At 31.9% G+C, this 25,096-nt stretch overlaps 1 protein-coding gene across 5 annotated transcripts in view; it reads right to left on the reverse strand.

Annotated features, from left to right (window-relative positions):
• Positions 1-25,096, reverse strand: part of Pspc1 (paraspeckle component 1) — a 93,031-nt gene that overhangs the window by 32,669 nt on the left and 35,266 nt on the right. For 4 of the 5 annotated variants that reach the window (XR_013092884.2, XM_076872517.2, XM_076872516.2 and 1 more), the window contains exon 6: positions 19,330-19,435. Coding sequence is in view for 4 of the 5 variants with exons in the window: in XM_076872517.2 (XP_076728632.1) it covers positions 19,330-19,435 (106 nt within the window). In the remaining variant the exon portion in view is untranslated. Of the gene's footprint in view, positions 1-2,093; positions 2,152-19,329; positions 19,436-25,096 lie in introns of all 5 variants that reach the window. The other variant, XM_076872515.2, reaches the window with a different exon arrangement.

Genomic DNA, 25,096 nt, shown 5'->3' on the forward strand with positions numbered 1-25,096 from the left:
AAAAATGAAAAAGGGTGGAAGACAGTTCTAGGATATACTGTAACTTAACATTCCCCAAAAAGAAAAAAATTAAAGCCTTTCCCCTTCTTTCCTGTTATGTCAGTTTAAGTTGCACAACTATAAACATTACAAATAGAAAAAAAATATATATTCCTACCTACATGTAGTTATATCTTCCATCTATATGGCTATAAATAAACTGTAAGGATCTAAGAAATGTTGACATTACCTGGTTACCTGAAAAGCAGTTTTATAATCTATATTTCACTAGTGGCATACCAGAAAATCTGATGCCACATTCAATCAACGATTTATTCATTTTCATTTTTGTGTTAGGGATCAAACCCAGGAACTCCAGCATGCCAAGCACATGATCTAGCACTAACCTATACCCTCCAGCCCTATCAATGTAACTTGATAAAATATGACAGTTTCACTTACTCAACACCAACCCAACTAAATTATAACTTGAGTAAACTATTAAGATAAAGTCTCACACTGAATGAAGACTAAAGAAGAGAATATTAAATGAATCAGACTTTAGAAGAATAAGTGCTAAAACAAACATGATTCTCTGAAATGTTAAAAAAATTTAAATTGTCTTGAATTTCTAACTAAATAAAGAATATAAAGGCATACTGTCATAAAATTATTAATCGAACAAAGAGGATGTTTCTCAGTGTCTCTCTGAAGCATCAGAAATAGTTTTATGTTAAAGTTTTGTTCTATCATTAATGACAATCTTTGAAACTGCTTATATTCCATAATGACCTCTTCACTTGTGCAGTTAAAGAACACATGGACTGTCATTATACCATTCCAGAATTTACTCGGAACCACTGGTACATCATTATATACAACTGTATTTCATAATTTAGAAATTATATTCTTGCTTCACTGATTTTAACATGTATTCATGAACTAACTTCATCATTAAGTTTTTTTATGGGCAAGGGCCTTGTTTTATGCTTTCTTTGTATATCAGAGATGCTCAGTAACCATTTGTTGTCTGATAGGAAAAATTACTAAGTAAATAGCAATTAATGTTTCCAGGTACTCTGATCAGAAATGTGAAAGAACTGGCAAAGGTTTTTTGAAAGGTTGTTTTTATTTTATTTTTTTTAAAGGGGGGGCTAATCATCAAAAATGCTCATTATACACATTCCATGTTTTAAGTTTTATTTCATGTACTACATGTTTTAAGAACCTATCAGATGGGTATGCAAGTTATGTAATATTGGATGCCCTGGTAATATGATCTTTAAGACAGTATATCCATTTGAGCTATATAAAGATTTTAACTTCATGACAGCTTCTATGAGACAATATAATGTGGAAGTGACTATATAAAATTTAATTCATTATCCAATATTTAAATTTATGGCATTTTCAAATTTCAAATTTATTAAGATCTATGATATTACACAACAACTTCTCCCTCAGTTTATTTGCTTGACACTACTTTCTTGACAACCTGGCTCTGAAAGTTAAAATTAAGTTGTTAATGAAGATACTTTGTTTTAAGGTTCACACCAATTTTAAAGATAAGCATTAGCAAGGCATATCTCGTCTCCTTATGTCATAGGTATCTCCAATCTTCCCTGTACAATACATAGTTAAGAGAAAAGGGTTAAATATTCAGTAACATGAATAAAAGCAGCTTCAAAGTTACAAAAAAGCTAGTTTAAAATAGATTCATAAAATGCTCTCAAAAAATTAAAAAACACAAATAGAAACTATCCATTTCCAAGGTAAAAAAAAAAGCCATTTTGAAGGCATGTAATTTTATTTTTAAAGTATGACAAAAGAATTGTGTTATATCATGTAACAAATGAGCTACTTTGAGGCTACTTCAAATCCAATTTGTAATTTTTGTTCATTTCAGCTACAAAAGTGTATCTTTCAAATTTCCTCCCTAGGCATATATTTTTAATGCAATTGTAGTACTTCACTTTAATAAATATAAGAAATTTCACCTTCAGTGTTGGTTCCATATTTTAGTTTCTTGCTGATATACAGATATCACAAACAACATATACAATCCCCAAAGAATTACAAGTAAGTTACAGAAGGCTTTTGCTTCAAATCCCTACCTCCCATGTTTATTGCTCCACGGGGACCCATATCACCCATTCTCATTTCCTGTTCTCTCTGTAAGTAAACATAGTTGTCACAGTCAACCTATCGATCTTAAGACTTTACATTTCCCATCTAAAATCAAAAAGAAAAGAATGAATTGGGACATCAATTTCCATTAAAATTTTTGAAAATTTCCAACATCATTTACTTAATAAGAACACAGAAAAGAAACTTCTGTCTCCCATGCTTAATACACTACAAGTGCTTAGAACCAGTTTATATTACAAGATTAGATTACAAATGAACCAGATTACATAAAACCTACCATAGGTTATTTAAATGTTTTATCCCAACAGATCAAAGACATATATCCACATTTCAAGCAGAGGAAAATCTAGTAATAATAACTAGGATCAGTTGTTTTTCAACCAAGTTACTGAAGTTTCAAAGTTATAGATGATATTTATTGTCTAAATATTATAATTCATTCTTGCACTTTGTTATTTTTCAACTAATCAAGCATCATTCCACCCAGTTTCTATAAAAGCAGTTACTAAAAGATCCATACAATAATTCTTTCTGTAACTGGGCAATGCTTTTACTTAAAACCTGAATGAAAGTGTTTCACATTTGGGAAGTTCTGAAACAATGTACTTTTCAGGTTAACAGTTAATACAATAGGTCATAGGAATGTTCACAACCTTTCAAATTTCACTATAGAATCTACTTGGTAGAAACTTTATTTACCAATAACAGATTAACTTCAATGAAATATCTAGGAGAAATGATGAAATAACATTTTGAAATTGCAATTTCTACACTGATGACCATTTCAAATCTCAGACAAATGTGTTCAATGCAATAATCATGAAAAACATTCCAAGACAAAAGCAGGAATGTTTAAATCTAAAGAAAGTGTTATTACTGTTCCTTTAAAATCAATTTTATTAAAATCTAAACATTCACTTTAACTCCTGTTTAATGATATAAAATACTGGTAAAAAAGATATATGAAACTAGAAATAAAGAAAATAAAAACAGGATGGAAATGTCATTAAATAGCAAATGGCTCCTTTAAAATTTTTTTAAAAACACTGCCCATCTAACCTCAATGGAGATGTCAAAGGTAATTTTTAACTAAACTATGATTCAATTAAAGAAGCTATGATACAACAAGCACACCATCGTAAGAAATATTTTGTCACATTACTTAGAAAATTAAAATGCCAAGGTTCTTATAAGAATTTTTTTAACTTTCCTAAAAATGAATATTAAACTCTTGCCCATTAATGGATACTATTACTGATGTGCAAAAAAGATACACTACACCCAGCATATTCTAGATATTATTTATAATTGATACTTATTATTGAGAAGCTGGTTACATTCTAACACCATAGATATTAAAATACATGCTAAATTTCTATGATGACTTTTTTGAGGGAACCAGGATTTATGTATTTGGTGGGGTGAAGGAACAGACAATCTTTTAAAAATTGTATTTTTCAGTTCTAATATACCACTTTGTGGAACAGCAATGCTTAGCTTTATTATTCACAAAGTTAAGTACTTTCTTTTGGTATTATTCAAAATTCGTTTTTATCAAGAGATTTATGGGAAATATTAACATGGAAGAGATTTAGTTTTCAGTCAACTATACAAATAGTGGCACTAACATTCCCCTTCTGATGCTGTTATAAGCTGAATGAAGTTCTAAACTATCATTCTTTATCTAAGACAGCATATGAGTATATGAAAATACTAATTCATGTTGCACACTACAGAATTTTTCACTAAATGTACATATACTTTCATTTAGTAATGTTGACAGTATATTAGGGGAAACTACTGAATACTATTTTATACAGCTTTACTCTTTAAGTTTTCATGACATTAATTTGATACCAGACATTTTCTCACAATTTTAAGAGTAAAACTTATCAGTTTCCTTTTCAACCTTACAGGTTGCTGTTATTTTCTAAAATCCACTATTACATACTAGTAGCAAAATGCAAAAGAGGAAGAGATTATATTATTAAGATGCTTTTATAAGCTGAACTTAAGATGGTAATTCTCATCACTTTATATGTGTTGCATATGGAATTAAGAATCACTTAAGGAAATCACTGAATTTTAAACAAATTTTAATAATGCTTTATTACTTTGCCATAAATTGAGACGTGGTTTTAGATTAAATAAGTTATTTATAACACTTTAAAAGTATGCAGTGCAAAAACACAAAGCTATTATAATAACTCAGTATTAAAATTATTGATACAACCCCATGAAATATGTCTACCATTATCCCATTTTAGAGATCATAAAAGTGGAGGCACAGAGCTATTAAAATAACTTACTTGAGGTTACACAGATATGAAGTGGTTAAGCTACCCTGTAAAATTCTATGAAGTTCATAAAAGTTCCACCTTCACAAAGTACCTTAATTCAAGAATTCTAGCAACCGAGGCCTAAAAAAAGGTAAGTTTTTTTGTTCAATTTATAGTATTTCTATAACTGGGTGCGCTTCCATAAAAAGAATTATTTCACAGATGTATTCTCAAAAGCTTGTCATTCACATGCATTTAAATAAAGAAATGACAAAAAGGGAAGAAATGTACAGGTGATTTCCAGAACCACATATCTAATCACATCCCATGGAAACGGGAGTTTTCGAAGTACAGTTCATGGATCGATCCTTTCAGGAAGTGTAGAGGTGAAAACTATTCCATCTTTTACTAACCCTAAGAGTTAAAAAACTATATTGTACAATACTATGATGTAAAGATTTTTTTTTTTTTAAACTCTTATCAACTTTTACTACATTTAAAAGTGCTGAAGCACTGGCTGGCAAAAAAAAAAAAAAAAGGAGGAGGAGAAGGAGAAGGAAAAAACAACAGCATCTTAGCAAAATCAACGGACTTACATTCATTTTTTAAAAATTAGTAATCACTGTATTTGTCACGTGATATAATTTAAAAGTTTCAATTATGAATACCTTAATGAAATACTAAAAATAACTGCATTAAACCTTTATCCTTGAGCGCATGCTTTAAAATATTCTATGTAACAACAATAATGTTAAAAATGTAGGCATAGAGCACTGCTTTATGAAGTAGGATGGGTATTTCAAAAAATGCATTTGTGTGATTGGGTTGCATACATAACTGAGCCACTGTGTTCATGAAACAATTTTTTTTTTAACTTTTTTTTTGGTATGGGGATTGAACCCAAGTGTGCTCAACTACTGAGCCACATCCCCAACCCTTTTTATTTTGTAAGAGAGGGTCTCACTAAATTGCTGAGGCTGGCCTCAAATTTAAGATCCTCCTGCCTCAATCTCCTGAGTTGCTGGGATAACACGCATGCACCATCACACCCAGCATCATGGAACAAAATTTTTAATTCATATAACACCACCTGACAAACTGATTACTGCCCAGAGAATCTAGTTTATATTTTCTAATGAGGCTGTTATTAAGAAAGGTGATTTAAGAAACAAAAATCTGTATAATAAAACATATAACCATTTGGACAATCTAATTAAGTCAATGTATTGGTATTTTTCTAATGACATTACAAAACTATACATGAATAAAAGATCCAAAATTCAGGTGACATCAATGTATTTTATTGCAAAACATACTTTTAAGACACTACCACTTAAGTTTTACTGAGGTATCAAAGAATACTAGCTACTATCTAAAAAGGTTATTAAGATAGCCTCTATTATTTATCCATGTAAAGCACATTTTCTTGATGGATTTTCACCAAAAAATTTTTGCAGCAGATGGAATGTGAAAGCAAATATGGGAAGTCAACTATTTCCTATAGAGAAGAACATTAATCAAATTTACAAAATGTAAAACAATACCATTTTCCTTACGATGTCTAAGCCAAACATTAAAATTGTTTGCAAAAAAAAAAAAAAAAAAGTAAAATAAGGCCACTCTTCCTTCTGAAACACATTTTCTTTAAGATTTGTCTTAATTTCTAAAATGGCAAATACTTACATAATCTAAACAAAAGCTCTCTGAAGTTCTCAGTATCTCCCTAGTTTCATTCCCTTTTTTGAGACAGAGTCTCCAAAGTTAGGGCCTCTCTAAGTTGCTGAGGCTGGCCTTGAACTTGTGATTCTCCTGCCTCAGCCTCCCAAGTCGCTGGGATTACAGGCATGTACCACGGTTCCTGGTTCCTCTCAGTAATTTTTAATGGAATATTAAGTCAAAAATTTTTGAGAACCACTGTTTTATTTCACAAAAATGTAAACTAGCAAAAAATGTATACTAGTATCAGTTAACCTATTTTCAAATGTATGCTAACCATAACACCACTGGCACCTGAAATGATTTATTTTGTAGAATAAAGATTTTGTTCCTTTAATACTTAATACATGGGACAGCGATATTAAATAAGACATTATGTAGGTTTTTTGGTTGTTGGTTTTGTACCAAAGATTGAATTCAGGGGCCTTAACCACTGAACAAACATCTCCAGCCCCTTTTTTATATTTTTATTTAGAGATAGCAACGTTGCTTCAGGCCTCCCTATGTTGCTGAGGCTGGCATTACAGGTATGTACCACCACACCTGGCTGTGTAGTATTTTAAGTTAACCTAATTTTAAGAAATTACATGGTATCGGGTAAATTAAAACTAAAGGGTCAGATGAATACCTAAATATTATGATACATTAAACTAAGAAATTGCCTTAAAATGTATCAAGACTTTACTTTACGGTCAGCTTCATCCAATGTGTCAATCTTTATTCTTCTTTGAGTGAATGAAGTATTAATGAACAAAATATTCATAAAGACCTCTCTCATGCTTACCTCTCAGGAAACTTCTAAAGATTGTCTAGAGATCCCCATATACTATTTAAGTTCCACATTTCAAAAAAGAAAATGCTAAAAATGATGACACAGAATATTTAAATCCACTTTAAAATATATAATCCTAGAGAAAAGAAAAGCAAATTCTGGCAAGCAATAAGATTCTACTTTTTTATCATTAAGTATTAATAGAAGTAAATGTCCTAGGAAAATCTATTACATTTAGCATTTAGAATATTAAGAGTTAGCAAATGGCATTATTTTATTTCTTCCCTGAGGAAATGTATATAAATGAATAAAGGTAACTAATCAAATTTTCTTGAGAAATATTAAATACAAACTGTTAGCATTCAGAAACACTAACAAACACAACACATCAAAACAAAGAATGGAACAAAAATCTATTATATGTAATACTATGAAAATATTTTTTAAAATCTTTGCCAAGAAGTTATTCATTCATGAAAAAGGTGTTAAGATATTGAAGACTGTGCATCACAAATTTATCTTTTTAAGATAAAAGTAAATACTCAAACTAAAAAGGAACAGGAGACATGTTTTCCATGAATAAAATTAAAATAGTAGCATATAAACTTTAGAACCTAACCATTAGAGAAATTGTGGAAAATTTAACACTTTTAATTCAGGTAATTTTAAAAAAATCCAAACATTATATAGCTCACTGCTAGATAGGAAAAGGAAAACTAAGATAATCTTTTAATTTATATAACTTAGATCCCCCCAATTTGAATATATTCAATCCAAAATATCTTCATCCATGAATATTGAAGAAAATGTTCCTTAATTTTATGACTGTTAAAATGAAACTATATCACATATCTTCAGAGAATTGTGAATTAACATGAGATAGCTCTACAAAACTTTCCAATGGCCAAAATCCAAAACACAACACCAAATACTGACAAGGATATGTAGCAATTGGAATATCATTAATTGCTGGTGGGAATGCAAAATGATACAGCCATTTTGGAACACAGTTTGGCAGTTTCTAATGAAGCTAAACATATTCTTACCATATGATCCAGCAATCACACTCCTTGCTTTTCACTTGAAGGAACTGAAAACTTCTGTCCATTTAAAATCTGCACATGTTTAAAGCAGCTGTATTTGTAACTGCTAAAATTTGGAAGTAATCAAGATGTGCTTTAGTAGATGAATAGATAAACTGTGGAATACTGAGTGCTAAAAAGAAATGAGCTATCAAACCATGAAAAGACATGAAAGAAACTTCACACCGTATGGCTCTAATAACTGACACTTCAGAAAGGGCACAACTATGGAAAAAGACAAAGGGACAGTGATTACCAGGTGTTGGTAGGGAAGGATGAATAAATACCTCTGTATGACACTACAATGGTACATAAAAATCACTGTACATTTGTCAAAACCCTCTGAATGCACAAGAGGATTGAATTCTAATGAACTATGGAATTTGGTTGATAATGACGTATCAATGTATGTTCATCAATTTTAACAATTATAATAAATGTACAGCTGTGGTATAGGATATTTAAAATTTTTAAGAATTTTTTTATGTATTGGAGAGTGTGTGTGTGTGTGTGTGTGTGTGTGTGTGTGTCTGTAGGTATGCATGTACTGTGGACTGAACCCAGGGGCAATCTACCACTGAGTCACATCCCAGACCTTTTTTATTTGAGACACAGCCATGCTAAGTTGCTGAGGTTTACATTAAACTTGTGATCCTCCTGCATCTGCTTCCTGAGAAGCTGGGATTATAGGCATACACCATCATGCCCTGATGGTGCCAGATTTTTATAAGAGGGAGTCCATATATAAATGGGACAGAAGTAGATGGAAAAACTCTGTACCTTCTGTTCAATTTTGTTATGAATCTAACACTGCTCTAAAAAATATTAAAAGTCTGCTTAACAAAAAAAGAAACATGGAGCTAAGAACACAGGTCAGTGGTTGAGCATGTGTTTAGTATGCTTAAGGTCTTAGGTTCAATTCCCAGGACACATACACACAAAAGGAAGAAAAAAAAATCTTAGACTATAAGGGATAGTCATGAAACAAAAATATTTGTTCCTTGTTAAATATCCAATCAAAAAGAGAGGCAATAACAGAAGTAGGATAATGTACTATAACTACTAACTTTAGATATTTTTGGTACCTCTTTCAACAAGATTCATTCAATAACATATTTTTAAAGGCTGATTCAATTAATAAGTAAAGGAATTATTCTCATGTTACTGTCAAATTCAAGAGTATGTAGGCAAAATTAGTGGCTACTTTTTAATACATAGAATACTTTTCTAACTGATATTGAACAAAATGCAATAATGCATAATGAAGTACACATCAAGAAACAAAAGGAAATATATAATTTACAAATTGAATCTTTAAATAAACATTCACCTGAGAATTTTATTTTCAATGTATATACCCCAAAACATTTTCAATTGTCTTCACAAACTCTCTCTGAAGAAGTGCTTGATTTCAAAACCTAGCATTGATTTGGTAATAATTCATTTTTTTACCCCAAACTCCTTAAATGAGCAGCAATCTCAGCTATAATCCAATACTAATATTAAGAGAATCTTACCAAATCTCACATAAAGATAGTTCGCATTTCTTTAATCCATAATCTCTTTCTTTTCTAGTGTATTTTCTTTCTTACCAAAGTTAAACTATCACAACTAGCAAGGTCACAGTACATATAGATGAAACAAAAGAACAAATAAAAACTGTACAAGAAGCGTTTCCAAATTGATCCCATCAAAAGAAGAAAGCAGCAGCGAAAGAATATAAGGAATATAAAGTCCAATGTATAAGGAATTAAGTACACATTTTCATAGAGGAGATTATCCTTTTCTGTTTGTGATATTAGGCATTAGTAAATTATCTTAAAATTTACCAGAAGTTTTCATGTTTACATAAGATATGTTTTCTAAGTACCCAACACAAAGCAAATAATTTGACATACAGTAATTTTTTAAATACTTAAATAGCATCAAAAAAAATCTAAGTTATTTGAAATTTGTAATTGTAGGAGAAACTACAATAACTACTATATCAATTGTTTAAAATCAGAATTTAGAAAACGTATAATATGCCAGATGAAGAAATTATCTTATAAAAAATATGATTAAGGCCTGGGGTTATACAGCTCAGTGGCACAGTGCTTTCCTAGCTATGTGCAAAGTCCAGGGGGCTCAGCATCACACACAAAAAAAAGAAAATTAAAATATGGTTAAGTTTACAACCAGAAAATCCAGGATTTAAAACATGGAGCACAATATAGAAGACATCATAAGATCAAAAGAGCAAACTTACCCATGTATTTTTTTCAGATATTAGAGGGGTTGCTGGGTATTGAAACATTAGGCCTCACAGATGCTAGGTAAGGGCTCTACCAACTGAGCAATATTTCTAGCCCCAGGTATTTAAAAAGTCCTCCAAAGTTTGTAATTATAATTATTAACAGTATATCTTTAATGCATTCCATCAGTGGAGCATGCTTAAAAATTCAAGTTCCTATGCCTTACCACTGGTAGTTTTAAACATGGATATTAATATTCCCATTTGTCAAGTTTAATTTAGCATAAAATTCTAACATTTCAGATGATACTACTAAGCTCCAATATTTAAGTATAGAAGAGTTCAATATTTAAGTATAGAAGATACTGATTGGTTTAGAAGTATAGAAGGTACTGATAGACCTAAAAATATTTAAAAATATAATTACCTTGTAAAAAAAACTCCTATAAGGTGGCTCTAAAAAGGCTGTCACAAAATGAAAGTAAATTTATGCCTTCTTAGAATATTTTTGTTATTAATTCAACTGAATAATTTTAAAAATTTTAATTAGTTATATCACATATATTAGGCATTTAAAAAACACATTTAGCTAAACACCTCTAGTTGCCAATCTTGACTCTCCTCCAATTTTTTTTTTTTTTAAAGGTAAGGGGTGTGGTGGGGAGAACATTAGCTAAAAGTAAGATCTTACCATTCAGAACTAAAAATTATTAGAACTTACCATTACATGAGGTATACCTACCACATCGCAGAATAATAAACCAATACTCTAGGTTTAAAAAAACAAACAGAAAACACCCAAAGAAATTTTCATAAATATTTCAATAACACTTAACACTCCCAGGTTTCTTTAAACTCTCAGAACATTTTAGCTTTATTTCTTAACATTCTCTGTGTTAAGCAGTCTGCAACTAAAATCTTCTAACATCTTCTGTATTCTCTATGGTGCTCAGCACTATGTTTGAACATAGCAAACAATGAACAAACTTTTCTTTCTAAATGGAAACCTCCAAGTCTTCCTGTAAGCCTAACACTCTGAAGGGATATTCAAGTGGGATCTGCATATTGAAAAGTTAGGTGTGCTGAAAACCAAGCACAAAAAAATGGTTGGTTATTTGACTGCTGTTAAAAAACTACTCTTCTCTATGTGATTGTTATGAAATCTATACAAATGCATCAATAGTTGTACCTCAACACCACCTTTGTTTTCCAAAATATCGAATGTTTAGCATCTGAGACTAGCATTCAATAAATACCAAGGTATGGTGGCCCATAAAGAATACTGAGCCAGGCACAGTGGCACATGCCTATAACCCCAATGGCACAGGAGGCTGAGATAGAAGGATAGAGAGCTCAAAGCCAGCCTCCACAAAAGGGAGGCGCTAAGCAACTCAGTGAGACCTTGTCTCTAAATAAAATACAAAAAAGTGCTGGGGACGTGGTTCAGTGCCCGCTGACTGAACTCAGTGCCCCTGAGTTCAATCCCTGGAACCTCCCTGTGCCCCAATTGGAAACCACGATTGAGCTTCACTTCATTTGAAAAACAAGATATGAAGCAAGTAATTCTCTCAACATACATCTAAAAAAAAAAAAAAAATGACAAATACATTAATTCCTGACCTCAAATACACTCAGCACAATTAATGTACCACAAAGTAAAAAATTAATAATAATTAAGACTCCAACTTGATCATTACTTTTAAAAAATTACACTAAAATGAAAAGGTTCAGGGCTGGGGGTGTAGCTCAGTGGTAGAACACTTGCCTCACAGGCATTAGGCCCTGGGTTCAAAAATAAACAAATAAAAATAAAGATTAAAAAAAAGAGAGAGAGAGAGAGAAAGTTCATAGCAGGCATAATAAGTCAAAGGTAATAATATTAACTGAGTCTATATGGAGGTTCTCCAGAAAGAAAAAAAGAGACATGGAAAATTTTCTGGATTATGAACCTCTCTCAAAGAGAGTCTAAAGGAAAAAAAAAGCTAACGTCAACTAAAAATGACATAAAAATAATCCAATAAAATGAAGTGACCTCTGATAAAAGAATGTATGGAGGATAAGAGAATCAGTAATAATTTCCATCTGTATTTGTTTTAAACATGAATGATTGAGAAAAGAAAATACAGAAAGAGAAATCATAAAATATGATTGGGATAAACATACATCCTGGTTCACCCAAAGAAGCCCATTTTATGCCTGCTATTAAAAAATAATTTTAGCCAGGTCTGGTGGCACACACCTGTAATTCCAGCAACTTGGGAGGCTATCAAGAGGATCACAAGTTCAAAGTCAACCTGAGCAACTTAGTGATACCCTGACTCAAAATAAAAATTTAAAAAGTTCGAGGAACGTAGGTTGGTGGTGCACTGCTTGTCCAAATAAAGCCTTGGGTTCAGTCCCCAATATCAAAAACAAAACCAAAACACCGGTGATTTGTCAAGAATATTAAATAAATCATTTTACAGAAGTGGTCCAAGAATTCAACACTTAGTTAACACTGATACCTTCAATCAAAATATCCCAAATCACCAAAATCCTAAAGATCATTTTCTAGAATTTTAAATATTTCAAACTTACATATCAGTCTTTCCAGTGCTATCCGAAGTATTTAGAAAAGTCCTCACTTTATACTAATAATTATTTCAGTGACTAACTGGTCACAACTATAACACTATATGTGAGACCACTATAAATTATTTATGTTATTATCCATTTAGATTTTCACCAACATGTTCATATAGTAGCAACAGACAACAATCGCCCAGCAGGCTATATCTAAATCTAACAACTCTACAGCATATAATTCTTTATTCCTCTAAGCTTATGAGACCATAAAAATCCCTTTTTAAATATGTCCTTTGTTTGAATACTTTAGGTATCTCCCCGTCCCCCCATCCTTGTACATCTACAAATTACTTATTAGAACTAAAAGCTTTCAGAAAAAGAGAGATGGTCAGGCGGAGATGACAAAACTGCCACTTCTCTCAAAAATTCATAAGCCATTTCAGGAAATGAATTTGTACCTATTCATTAGTAACAAACAATAGGGATCGTTGCTTTGAATTTTGTACATGCCTCACCAGAAGTGAGGCTATAATTAAATCAAGGAATGAATAAGAGAAACAATGCCTATACAGGAAGCAGGAGAAGCTAACAAAACGAAGTGGCTGGTTAAATAACAGGCCAAATTTGACACTACTCATCAAAAGGTGGTACATTTTAAAGAATAATGGTTTATATTAAAACTACAAAGATTTGGAAACTCCCAAGTATCAGTCTGGAACAGTGAAACTTTACCAGTTCTTCCATAACTTTTGCTCTGACTCATAACCAAAACTACCAGTGAACCTCAGGAACACTAATTTGGATTCCTTCCTCAGGAATCTTGAATTTAGGATATGAGTTGTCTGCTCAGTGAGCCTTCTAAAAACACTGGAAAAGAACATACAAATTAATTACTTTGCATTAAAATTCTCAAACTCTGTGAGTTTGGTTAACATGAGTCCCTTTTGATAGATTCCACCCGATTCTCATATTGGCTCTAGATCAGAGTCAGCAAACATTTTTTGTTAAAGGCCAGACAGTAAATATTTCAGGCTTTGCAGGCCACATAGTCTTAATCCAGCCTCATAAAGCTGTGTCACAACTATTCGACTCAGGCTGTAAAGCAAAGCAGAAATTAATCAACAAAAAATAATATGATGTTCCAATAAAACTTTATTTTCAAAAATAGATAGCATATAGATTGACCCTGTCCTACTCTGCTGAACCTGTCATTTGAAACAATATCCTCTACATATGTAATCTGAAAGTCCAATTCAAGGTTGCCACACCTAAATCAACATGGCATTATTCAGACAGAATGTTGCACTATTTAAACTGTACTCAATATGAATAACACCCTCCCCTGTGTTACAACAAGCACACTCTCCATTCACATTTCAAGAAGCCCCCCCCCACCCAAATCTACTACCATCATTCTCATTTTAACATACAATCTGTGATATTTCAACTTTCCCTAATAGAGACAATGAGCAAGGTACAGAACTTTTTAAAATGCTAAGCCCATGTCTCCAACACAGAACTACTGAATCAAAATATGTAGTGGACCTTGAGTTCAAGTTTAAGAACTACTAAATTAAAAAAAAAAAAAAGGAACTGATACTCAAGATACTTCAGAATCTAATCACACAAAAAAATATATGATTAGGTATAAGATCTAGGGCTCCACTTATTTTTTCCCCCTTCTCCAGATTTGGAATTGAACCCAGGGGTGCTCTACCATGGAGCTACATCTCAGCCCTTTTTATTTGATATAAGGTATCACCTCAAATTTGTGATGCTCCTGGCTTCAGCCTACCAAGTCACAGAAATTATAGGCCTGTGCCACCATTCCACAATGGGATCCACATTTTTAAAAAGTTCCCAAGTGTTTGAAAAATACTGTCCTTGGAAGAGACATAAAACCAGCAGCCAAAAATGGATATAATTCTTTTTCCCTTTCCTTGGTGCTGGGAATGTAACCTACAGCCTTGTAGATACTAATAAGCAAGTACTCTATCATTAAGCTACATAAGAGGCCCCTGGATATATTTTCTTAATGTTTCTGATCTGTATTTCACAGGCCCTAGGTTGCAACAAGGAATACTCTGTCAAAGGAACCCAACTGGAATCAAACTGCTGCCTTGGCATATAATATACCTTTACTTCCAAGTTTATTATGTGCACATCTGAGACCACACACATTACAGTACCAAGACTTAATTTATTGCAGGGTATTTAAACAGATCTTAAACGCCATTCTTTTCTTCACTGAAAAGCAAACTTTAAGTATTTACCAAACCAGAAATAGAAACTTTTCAGGTTTTAAAATTAACTACTAGCATTTTTTAATACAACTTAAAAAAAAAAAATAACTACTAGCATTCAATCTAAACATTACCAAAATTTTGTATCACCACATGATACAATTATGATAGCTAGAAAAATACTGACATCTGGATATTTATTAGGACACTAACATTTCCCCCAAAAGCAATGTTTACTACAAGAAACTGCAATAACAAAATATTTAAATTAAAATCTACCATTCCCTCTAGTAGAAATTCTTTCCACAAGAAAAGACTGCAGTATTTAAGTGTTTAAACTACTTCATCTACAGCAAATGAAGCAACCTAACATGAAAACAATTACAAGACAATCATAAAAAAAGCCAACCTCATAAAATTTTCATTATTTCTAAATTGTTATGTTTCCAAAAGCTACAAAATTGGGACAGCAGAAAACTGCAACTTAGTAAATACTAGCTAGAAATGATCATAAAAACTACCTAAAAAATGGTCAAATACACTCCATGATAAGATAAACCTAAAAATAAATGAGATATAGGATAAAAATACATTCTTAAAGTAGTCAAAAGTATGTTATTCTACAAGAGCGAAAATATCATGTTTCATTTATTACAATAGCAATTATTAGTTTGATTTTTCTCTAAAGAAAAACAGACAACATATTCTTAAAAATACATTTCCATGTATGTCATAAAAGTTATCATCAAGTTGAAGGCTGACAAAGAAAAATAAATATGACCAGATGTGTTTTCCTTCATCCTCACCCTTCGCTACATTAAAAAACATTAGTATTTAGGATATAAAGTGTAAATCAATTTTTTAATACTTCATAGCTCCATGCTCTTAATTATGTTAGAATATATCTAATGGGAATATGATAAAAAAATAAAAGGTGACATATTAAAACTAACCAAGAAAATTCTACTTTCATTACTAGGCAAGCTGAACACTTACCATTTGACTCCTCCCTTTAAATTGAACAGTGAAAAAAGAGAAAGCACATAAGAGGGCCTAATTTCAAAGCTTTAAAACAAAACAACAACAAAAAAAAAATAATAAGAATTAAAACTGTCTAACAATTTTTCCAATGACATTTTATAAAGTAAAGGACGAATATCTCAGAAAACTGCCTTAATATGTTCTTATTAACAAAATGTTTTCCAAATGCAGTCAAGAGAGGTAAAGAGCATTTGTTAATTTTCAGTGCTTGATTAGTTTTACATTAGCAAGAAGCATTATGAAGCTAGGAACTAAATAAAACCAGTAACAAAATTATGAAAGTCTTGTGTCTGTTCATACGATTTTTAATCTCAAAAGCGCTTTTAAAAAGAAAAGGTGATATTTCCCCTAAACATTTAATTCCTTCGTCACACAAATTATCAGCTTACTTATGTACTATTTATTTATTCATTCATTCATTCTGGTACCTGGGGATTGAACTCAGGGGCACTTTGCCACTGAGCCACATCCCCAGCCCTATTTTTTATTTTATTTAGAAACAGGGTCTCACTGAATTGCTTAGCGCCTCACCATTGCTGAGGCTGGCTCGGAACTCTTCATCTTCCTGTCTCAGCCTCATGAGCTGCTGGGATTACAGGTGTGCACCACCACAGCCGGCTTTTATGTACTATTTGATATATATTAGCTCTTCAGAAAAGTGAGAGTTCGGTAACTTTATAACCTAACATAAATACTAATTGTAAGAAATTACAAACATTTCACCATAAGATTCAATATACTTTTTCTATAAAGAGGCAAAGAACAAATATTTTAAAATACTGTGGATCAAATGTCGTGTAACATTCTTTTTTGAGCTGGAATCTTCTTATGTTGCCCACACTGGCATCAAAACCTGGGCTCAAGCAATTCTTTTCCCTCAGCCAATGGAGTTAACTTGAGTAACTCAGCCTACAGTTATAAGCCCAGTTTTCTTCTTTTTATGAAAAGATTAATACTATTCTTATCTCTGTGATGAAGTACTATTAAAATGGACATGGTAAAAGACTATAGTTCGATGAATTCTGCTCTAGTCAAATTAATTTTGATTATGAAGCTTCAAAATATGCAACATGTGCTTCTTCAACTCCCTGAAATATATCATATAAATGAATGTATTATCTTTTAATCCTTTTCTAAGAATATAATCTCATGAAACAATACGTGATCTATTTAGAAATGCCAATAAGCCCATCAGAGTATGTTTAATATCTAAAATCTATTTTCGAACTTCTTTGGATGTAATATTTTATACTTTGTACAACATTAAAATGAATTTCAAATACAACAAACTTGGCCCCAGCCCCTGGAAGTGGGGATTGAACCCACAGGAGCTACATCCCCAGTTTTTCTTATTTTTATTTTGAGACAGGATCTTGCTAAATTGCTGGCATTACAGGCATGAGCCACTACACCCAGCTTAAAATATTAAAACTAAGAACCTATAGTAATTCAATTTTAAAATGTAGTAATATTTCCAATAGCTTTCTAAAAAAAGTAAAATTAGCAATATATTTAATTATTTCCTTCTGGTCCCCTAACTTGATTATTTATGCATATGACATACAAATAGCTATACATTCACTCCAAAAATATGAAAGTCATGCCAGACATTAGTACCAGTTTACTATAAGAAAATTCATTAGTAAATATTCAGGTAAATAAAAAAAAACAGGAGAATTTTCTAATTCTCAATGAAAGATTCCTTAAGAAATTCATCACATATGGTTTACATATGATTATATCCAAAGATAATACCAGTAATTGCTATTTTTCAAATATGGGCCTAGAAAACTTAAACATCCCATTTTCTTCAATAATTTAAATTATCCTTAAATTGACAAATTTAACAGATTTATGTGCAAATATATCAACTAAAAAACCCAAGATGACAGTTTAAAATATGTCTACTAATTATATAAGGAGGAAAAAAGAATTACAAAATAATGGTAGAAATTACTCAATAAAAACTCAGAATTTTTTTAATTACTCAATTGATTCAGTAATAGAATTTAAAATTCGATTAAATTAAACCTTTAGTATAACACAAAAAGAATGAAAACCTTTTCTGATTATTTAAAGGCCACATAATTTTCATTCAAGGGTATTTACCTGATACTAAGATAAATATTCTTTGTTATTATACAACTTAAGATTTACTTTTCTATGTATTCTAGTTAAAAAAAAAAAAAGCTAAAAATTTTCAGAAGAATAAGGACAGAAATATCAGGAAAAAAAGAGTCAATAATTTGAACTGTTAATACGTTTAGCCTCAGAAACTTACTAAAGAAGTCTAAGCTTCTTTTTGAAGTATCATAGCTCCCAACATCAGAAGAAAAAAAAAACAATAAGAGATATTCTTCAGAATAATGGGTTATGCTGGCATTCTTTCAAGATGAAAAATGTAGTAACTCTTCATACATTATCATTAAGAACTTGTAGATTTTAACATATCTGACATAGTCTTGTTTGCTTCACCATTTTGCCCTCCAAAACCAAAACCTGAGTCAAATTAAGTTTTTGAATATCTCAGTTTGCAGAAAATTCAGGAACACAGGAATGTGCTAAATCACTGCACTGATGTAATCAGAAAAACTCAGCATGCGAGATACTATGCATAATGAGGCTTAAAAAAAAAAAGGAAAAAAATGAGAAAATCAGACAATTCAAAACATCAATTGTAAAAAAAAAAAATCATTTATAAGACCTATGTAAACCTCAGCTTTAATTATTTAACAAAAACTAGCCATTTTTAAGATACAATACAGATATTTAAAAGAAAAATACACATATTTTAGAGATACTACTAAAAATACATGTGAAACTATATGAAGTTAAATATTTCAAACAAAATAGTTTGGGAAAGAAAATATGTATACAACCATGTGTTTGTAACTGTTATATCTGGAATAATGGGTATATACTAGTCTCCATTTTTATGTATCTAAAATGTTCCAGAATAAAGACTTGCTAGTATCAGTATAAGGTAAAAATCAGCCAGGAGATGATGCATATAGTCAGGATTTCTAATTTAACAGCTTATATTTTTTAGAAGGGCAGTTAAAATAGAAAGAAAGAAAAAAAAAAGGACCATCCATTTCATAAAACATATTACATCCAGTAACTAATTTTATTATCCGTAAGAGGTTAAGCATGGCAACTTCAAAGAGATTAGAAAATATACTATTGTATAAATAAAAATCTAAAAAAATTCCAAATACATGTCACCCACCTGATAATATAAAATATTTTTGGTTAACTATATTTTACTTACATTTTCCATATAGTTTGGTTTAAAGCCTTCCTGCTGTCGCCTCAATTCCTCCTGTTCTCTATGTCGGATCATTTCTTCCTCACGCCGACGATGTTCCTCTTCATGTCTGAAATTATTTCAAACAAAAATTTCAGCACTACGACATGTAAGCCACAACCAGGTACTTTATTTCATATAAAAAATAATTTATACAAATTACAATATGTCAAATTTGTAACTAATGATCGATTGTAGTGCCTAGATTTAAACTTCCTTCTTCTATTTTGTTCCAAGTCTAAAAACTCAGCCAAAGAAATAACTGAAATAAAGTAAAGAAACATACACATGCAGAAAACCCCAAGGCAATGACACATAACCTCAGTGGTTATATGCTTATGTTCAGGAAATCAAGCTGGGGCTGTATAGCTCAGTGCCATTGTGCTTGCCTTAGTATATATGAGGCACTGGGTTCAATCCTTAGCAACACATAAAAATAAGCAACTAAAATAAAGGCATTCTGTCCATCTACAACTACAAAAGGAGGAGTACAAAAAAAGGAGTACAACAGGAGGAAGCGGGGGAAGGGAGGCGAAGGAAGAGGGAGGGGGAGGGGGAAGAAAGAAAGAAATCTAGAATCCAAAAAGCCAGGAATGGTAGTGGAGGTTCCATGCCAGGCTCAACACATTAGCGAGAGATTATCTCAAAATAAAAAGAACTGGAGATATACTTCAGCCATAAAGCACCCCTGGACTCAACCCCCAAGTACCAGAAAAAGACAGAGGGGAGGGGTGTCTAAAATTTATCAATGACATGGCAGAGGTCTTCAAGATATCCAAAATCTACAGAAATTAGCCACCTCAAAGGATGCACTACCTAGACAAAACTTCTATTGTGTGCAGAAAGAAAAGTTTTATTGACCTCTCTTTGCTCTACTTTTGTTAACCCACTGAGGAACTTCTGAACAGTAGCAGCCCACACTTTTTTTTTTTTTTTTTTTTTTTGGTAAATTAAGTTATATAGGACAATCATTTGCTTTAGCTAGCATAGTTAAGGAGTTAAAACAGGGTCATATGACCTACAAAGACTAAAATATTTATTATCCTATCCTTTGCCAGAAAAAAAAAAATCTGCTGACTCCTGTTCTAGAGCAAGTAAAACTTCAAGCAAAAATCAATATATGTATGTGTAGGATTATTATTAAATTGATAATTAAATTATTATATGATCAAGTCAGAAAACCTACATTAATATTTAAGAAACAGACTCATAATATTTAATATTCAATCAATGCAAATTCCAAATTATATATGTCCTAAATGCATACGCATATGCACACACACAAACACACACAAAAAAAATAGTAATTGAAATAGTGAAAGCTATATTAAACTCATGTCCCATCAGCAGAAATCAAAGGTTAACTTGAATAAACACCTTTCATATTCAGAATTAAGCTTCAAAACACTGCATTTTGAATGCTGCACAACATTCCCCACAAACACAAAACCACTAACTGAAATATGTGACTTCTTCCACTGCCAGAAGAAAATCTGTTAAGTTACTCAAGAGTAAGGTTTTAGGCTCACAAGAAGTAAAGAGACAATGTTCCTACATGGATTCCAACCAAAATCTATGCTATTTTTAAAATGTTGCCTAACTCTCCAAAATAAACTATCACACGCTTTAAAAAAACATCTTTAGTAAATGCATTAATCAGTTCATAAATTTTATTGTTAACAAAATACTTTCAAACTCACATACTACTGAAAATGTACACAGGAACAAGTAAAAACTTCTTATCATCACCACCATCGTTACTGTAGTATTGAGATTTGAATCCAGAGGCACTCTATCACTTAGCTATATCCCCAGCTCTCCTTGTGCTTTTTTCAAATTTTGCAGGCCTCAAATTTGTGATCTTCCTGCCTCAGCCTCCTGAGTTGCTTGGATTACAGTTATACATCATCACCCCCAGCTAAAAATTACCTTATCAAAAGAATGTTTAAGAAAAATGTGATTTTAAATAGACTTTTTCTGGTTTTTAAAAAAGATCAATATACTAATACTAAATTTCCAATGAGGTTCAGGCTGGCACCTCATAACCAACCATATCAGTATTTTTGCAGTAAGGTGAACATGCATGATCTTTGGAAAACATAAAGACTGACAAGATAACAACATAATTTCAAGTCAAGCTTCTCCATCCAACATATTCACATCAGATTCTACCACTAAATGATACATTTTAAAAACTATTTTTGGTTTTAAAGCTTTGCAGACATAATATGATCCTGTTGGCGGTCAACTTCTAACATATAATTTAAAAATGTGCAAACCAATTTCCAGTAAACTAAACAAATATGTGCACAAATGTGCAAGGATAAATATGTACACCATTATAAACTGAAGCATTATTCATAAAAGCAAAGGATAAAGACACATTAATCAGTATATAGGGAAAAAAAAAATCAAGGTTCACTAATCCGAAGGAACATAGCTGTTACAAAAGGGTAGGTATGCATTTACTGATAATGAAAGAATATTTATTGTCAGAAAAAAGGCCAGTAAAAAACAGTGTTCCTGCCAGTGGTGCACACCTGTAATACCAGCTACTTAGGAGGTTGAGACAGAAGATCACAAATTCAAGATCAGCCTGAGCAACTTAGAAAAACCCTGTCCCAAAATAAAAATTTATAAAAGGATTGTGCTATAGCACAGCAGTAGAGCACTTCCCTAGTATGTGCGAGGTCCTACGTTCAATTCTTAGTCCCACAAAACAAAACCCAGTATTCCTAATTTGTATGCATAAAGAACAAGATATGAAAAAGTTAACATGACATGGGAACAATCTAATTTAAGAGCAATATCCTTGTGATATACCACACCAATGATTCCACAATCTAAATTTACAAGTGGCATAAATATTCCTGTTGTCCATGTTTGCTTTCTATTTTTCTTATTCTGCAAGATGCTCTAAGTTATCCAGGTAAAGGAGCATTCCCTATGTTATATTCATAAATGGGACAAAAAAAGAAAAAGGTATGACAAATATATCATCCTTTACATCATACTTAATTGAAAATTAATACAATTTTAATTTTATAATTTGTTTTAAATCGAAATCCTCTAACAATCTTCAGATCTCAAATATTTTTACAGGATTCTAAAAACAGAGGATCTAGGCACTAAGCCATGATGCTTACTGAACGAATCTGACTTGCTGCTTTCTGTTTGGGGGAGAGTTTTGTCTGTCTGTTTGATACTGGGGACTAGAGCCAAGGGTGTTTATCACTAAGCTACACACTCCTAGTCCTTTTTGGCTGGTTGGGGTCTAACAGGGTCTAAGTTGCTGAGTCTGGTCTTGAACTCACAATCCTCCTGCCTCAGTCTCCCAATTTGCTGGGATTATAGGAATGTGCCACTGTGCTCAGATGCCTTCTGTTATTTTTTAAAATTTACTTATTTTAAATATTTATTTTTTTAGTTTTAGGTGGACACAATATCTTTATTTTACATTTATGTGGTGCTGAGAATTGAACCCAGTGCCTCTTGAATGCTAAGTGAGCACTCTACCACTGAGCACTCTACCCAGCCCGCCTAAGCTTACAGTACGTTCTATGGACCCATTATCTCTCTATTATGATTTGAATCTGTAATGTCTAAAAAGGTAATATATTGAAAAGCAAGGTCCCCAATGCAGCAATTCAAAAATAGAGCTTTCGGTCAATGATGAGATCATGGGTGCTCTGACCTTACCAGTGAATTAACTCATTTGATGAATGAATTGATAGCCGAATGAACTAATGGGAGGTAGAACCTACCTGGAGTAAGTGGGTTATAGGGGCATGTCCTGCAAAGTGTACATGTCCCCAGCTCCTTCCTGTCTTTCTTCCTCTTTGCTTCCCTCTGTCAAGTACTGACATCATGATGTTCTGCCTTACTAATCATGCAGGTAACTGATCATGGACTGAATCCTCTGAAACAGTAAACCAAAATAAAAGATTCTTTCCTCCTCTAATTTGTTCTGTCAGGTATTTGGGTTATAGGAAAGAAAAGCTGACCCAACACATCATAAGGACTTTAAAATAATGTGCTGGCTGGGCATAATGGTGTATACCTGTAATCCCAGAGATTCAGAAAGTTGAGGTAAGAAGATTAAAAATTTGAGTCCAATCTCTGCTATTTAACCCTGTCTTGAAATGAAAAAAAAAAAAAAAAAAAAAGCGTTGGGGGAAAAAAAGTGTTCAGTGGTAGAGTGCCCCTGGCTTTAATCCCCAAAACTGTGAAAAAAAATAATGTAATATACTGAAAGATTTAGGAAATAAATGGATAGGCAGGAAAGTGTTGAGAAGAAAAGAAATGAAGCAAAAAGTAAATGATGAAAACTACTAAACAGCCAGGTACAGTGACATGTGACTGTAATACCAGTGACTCAGGAGGCTGAGACAGGAGGATCACAAATTTAAGACCTTGCTGAGGTCCTTAAGCAATGCAGTCAGACCCTGTCTCAAAATAAAAAATAAAAAGGTTGAGGATGTAGCTCAGTGATAATTTGCCCCTGGTTAAATCTATAGTAACCCCTTTTAAAAAAAAACTAGTAAGTAGACAAGTCACAGGTAGAACCCAGCCTCTGAAGAATTAAGTGGCTCATGAAAATTTACGTAATTTATTATAGCATTGAAAAAGAAACTAAAAACCTTTCTAACTCCAAAGAAATTCTTTAGTTTCTCTGAAAACATACTTTTCTAAGCAAGGTTTTTCTATTCCAACTAAGGTAAAAATATAAAGGCAGAGTCCAGGTTATTTGGTTTAACAATTAAAGCTATCTTACTCAGTAGCAGTTTTAGCCAGATGATTTTCTTTTATTTTAAGACAAGTTATCATATTTTTTAAAATCAAAATTCTTATGAGGGGAAATTGGGACTATTATCAGTTGGTAGAATGCTTCCCTTACCCTGGGTTTAATCCCTGCACCAACAAAAAAATAAATAAAAAAATAAAGAGTTCATTTCAAAAGTGAAATAACTTATGTCATTTGTTCCCTACACTATATCCAAAACCTATAGTACTTTAACAGAAAACTTGCAAAAATAGTACAACACTCCTATGTATACCTCATCTAATTTCCATTAAATAATACATTTACCTTACGAAGATACAATTATAAAAATCAGGAACAAACATTGGTAAAATATGATAATTACCCACTAATAACTATAAACCTAATTCAATTTTCCCCTCTAATGTTGTTCTGTTCCAGGAACTTATCAGAATCCCAAGCTGCTTTTAATTATTACTAGCCTCCTCCTCCAGTCTCTTAACACTTCAGTCTTTCTTTCACGAACCTGACACTTTCTAAAAGAAAAAAATTTTTAGAAGACCCTTCAATTTGGATTTGCCTGATGTTTTGTCATAACTGAAATGACAATATGCCTATTTAGTAATAAAACCACAGAAATCATGTTGTATCCTCATTAAATAGTATCAAGGGGTGACTGAAGTCAACTGATTTAATATGAATGATAGGAATTTTAACAGTTTTCGAGGTGTCTGATGGATTTTATTCACTTTGTTTTCTATTTGTACTTAATACAAACTTGAAATTATGCAAAAACCCTGTTTTTCAATTTTTTGCCTACCAACTTTAGCTTCTTTCAATAAATCTTCTCTGTAATAATTATTACTACAGTTTTTGCTGATCAATGACTTTATTGCTTTCATTCTTCCTGCATCTATTAGAATCTTACTTTAAAGGGGAGCTGCCCTTTCTAGCCCTCTAATTATTTAT

Source organism: Callospermophilus lateralis, chromosome 12, assembly GCF_048772815.1.
Source record: "Callospermophilus lateralis isolate mCalLat2 chromosome 12, mCalLat2.hap1, whole genome shotgun sequence".
Taxonomy (NCBI): domain Eukaryota; kingdom Metazoa; phylum Chordata; class Mammalia; order Rodentia; family Sciuridae; genus Callospermophilus; species Callospermophilus lateralis.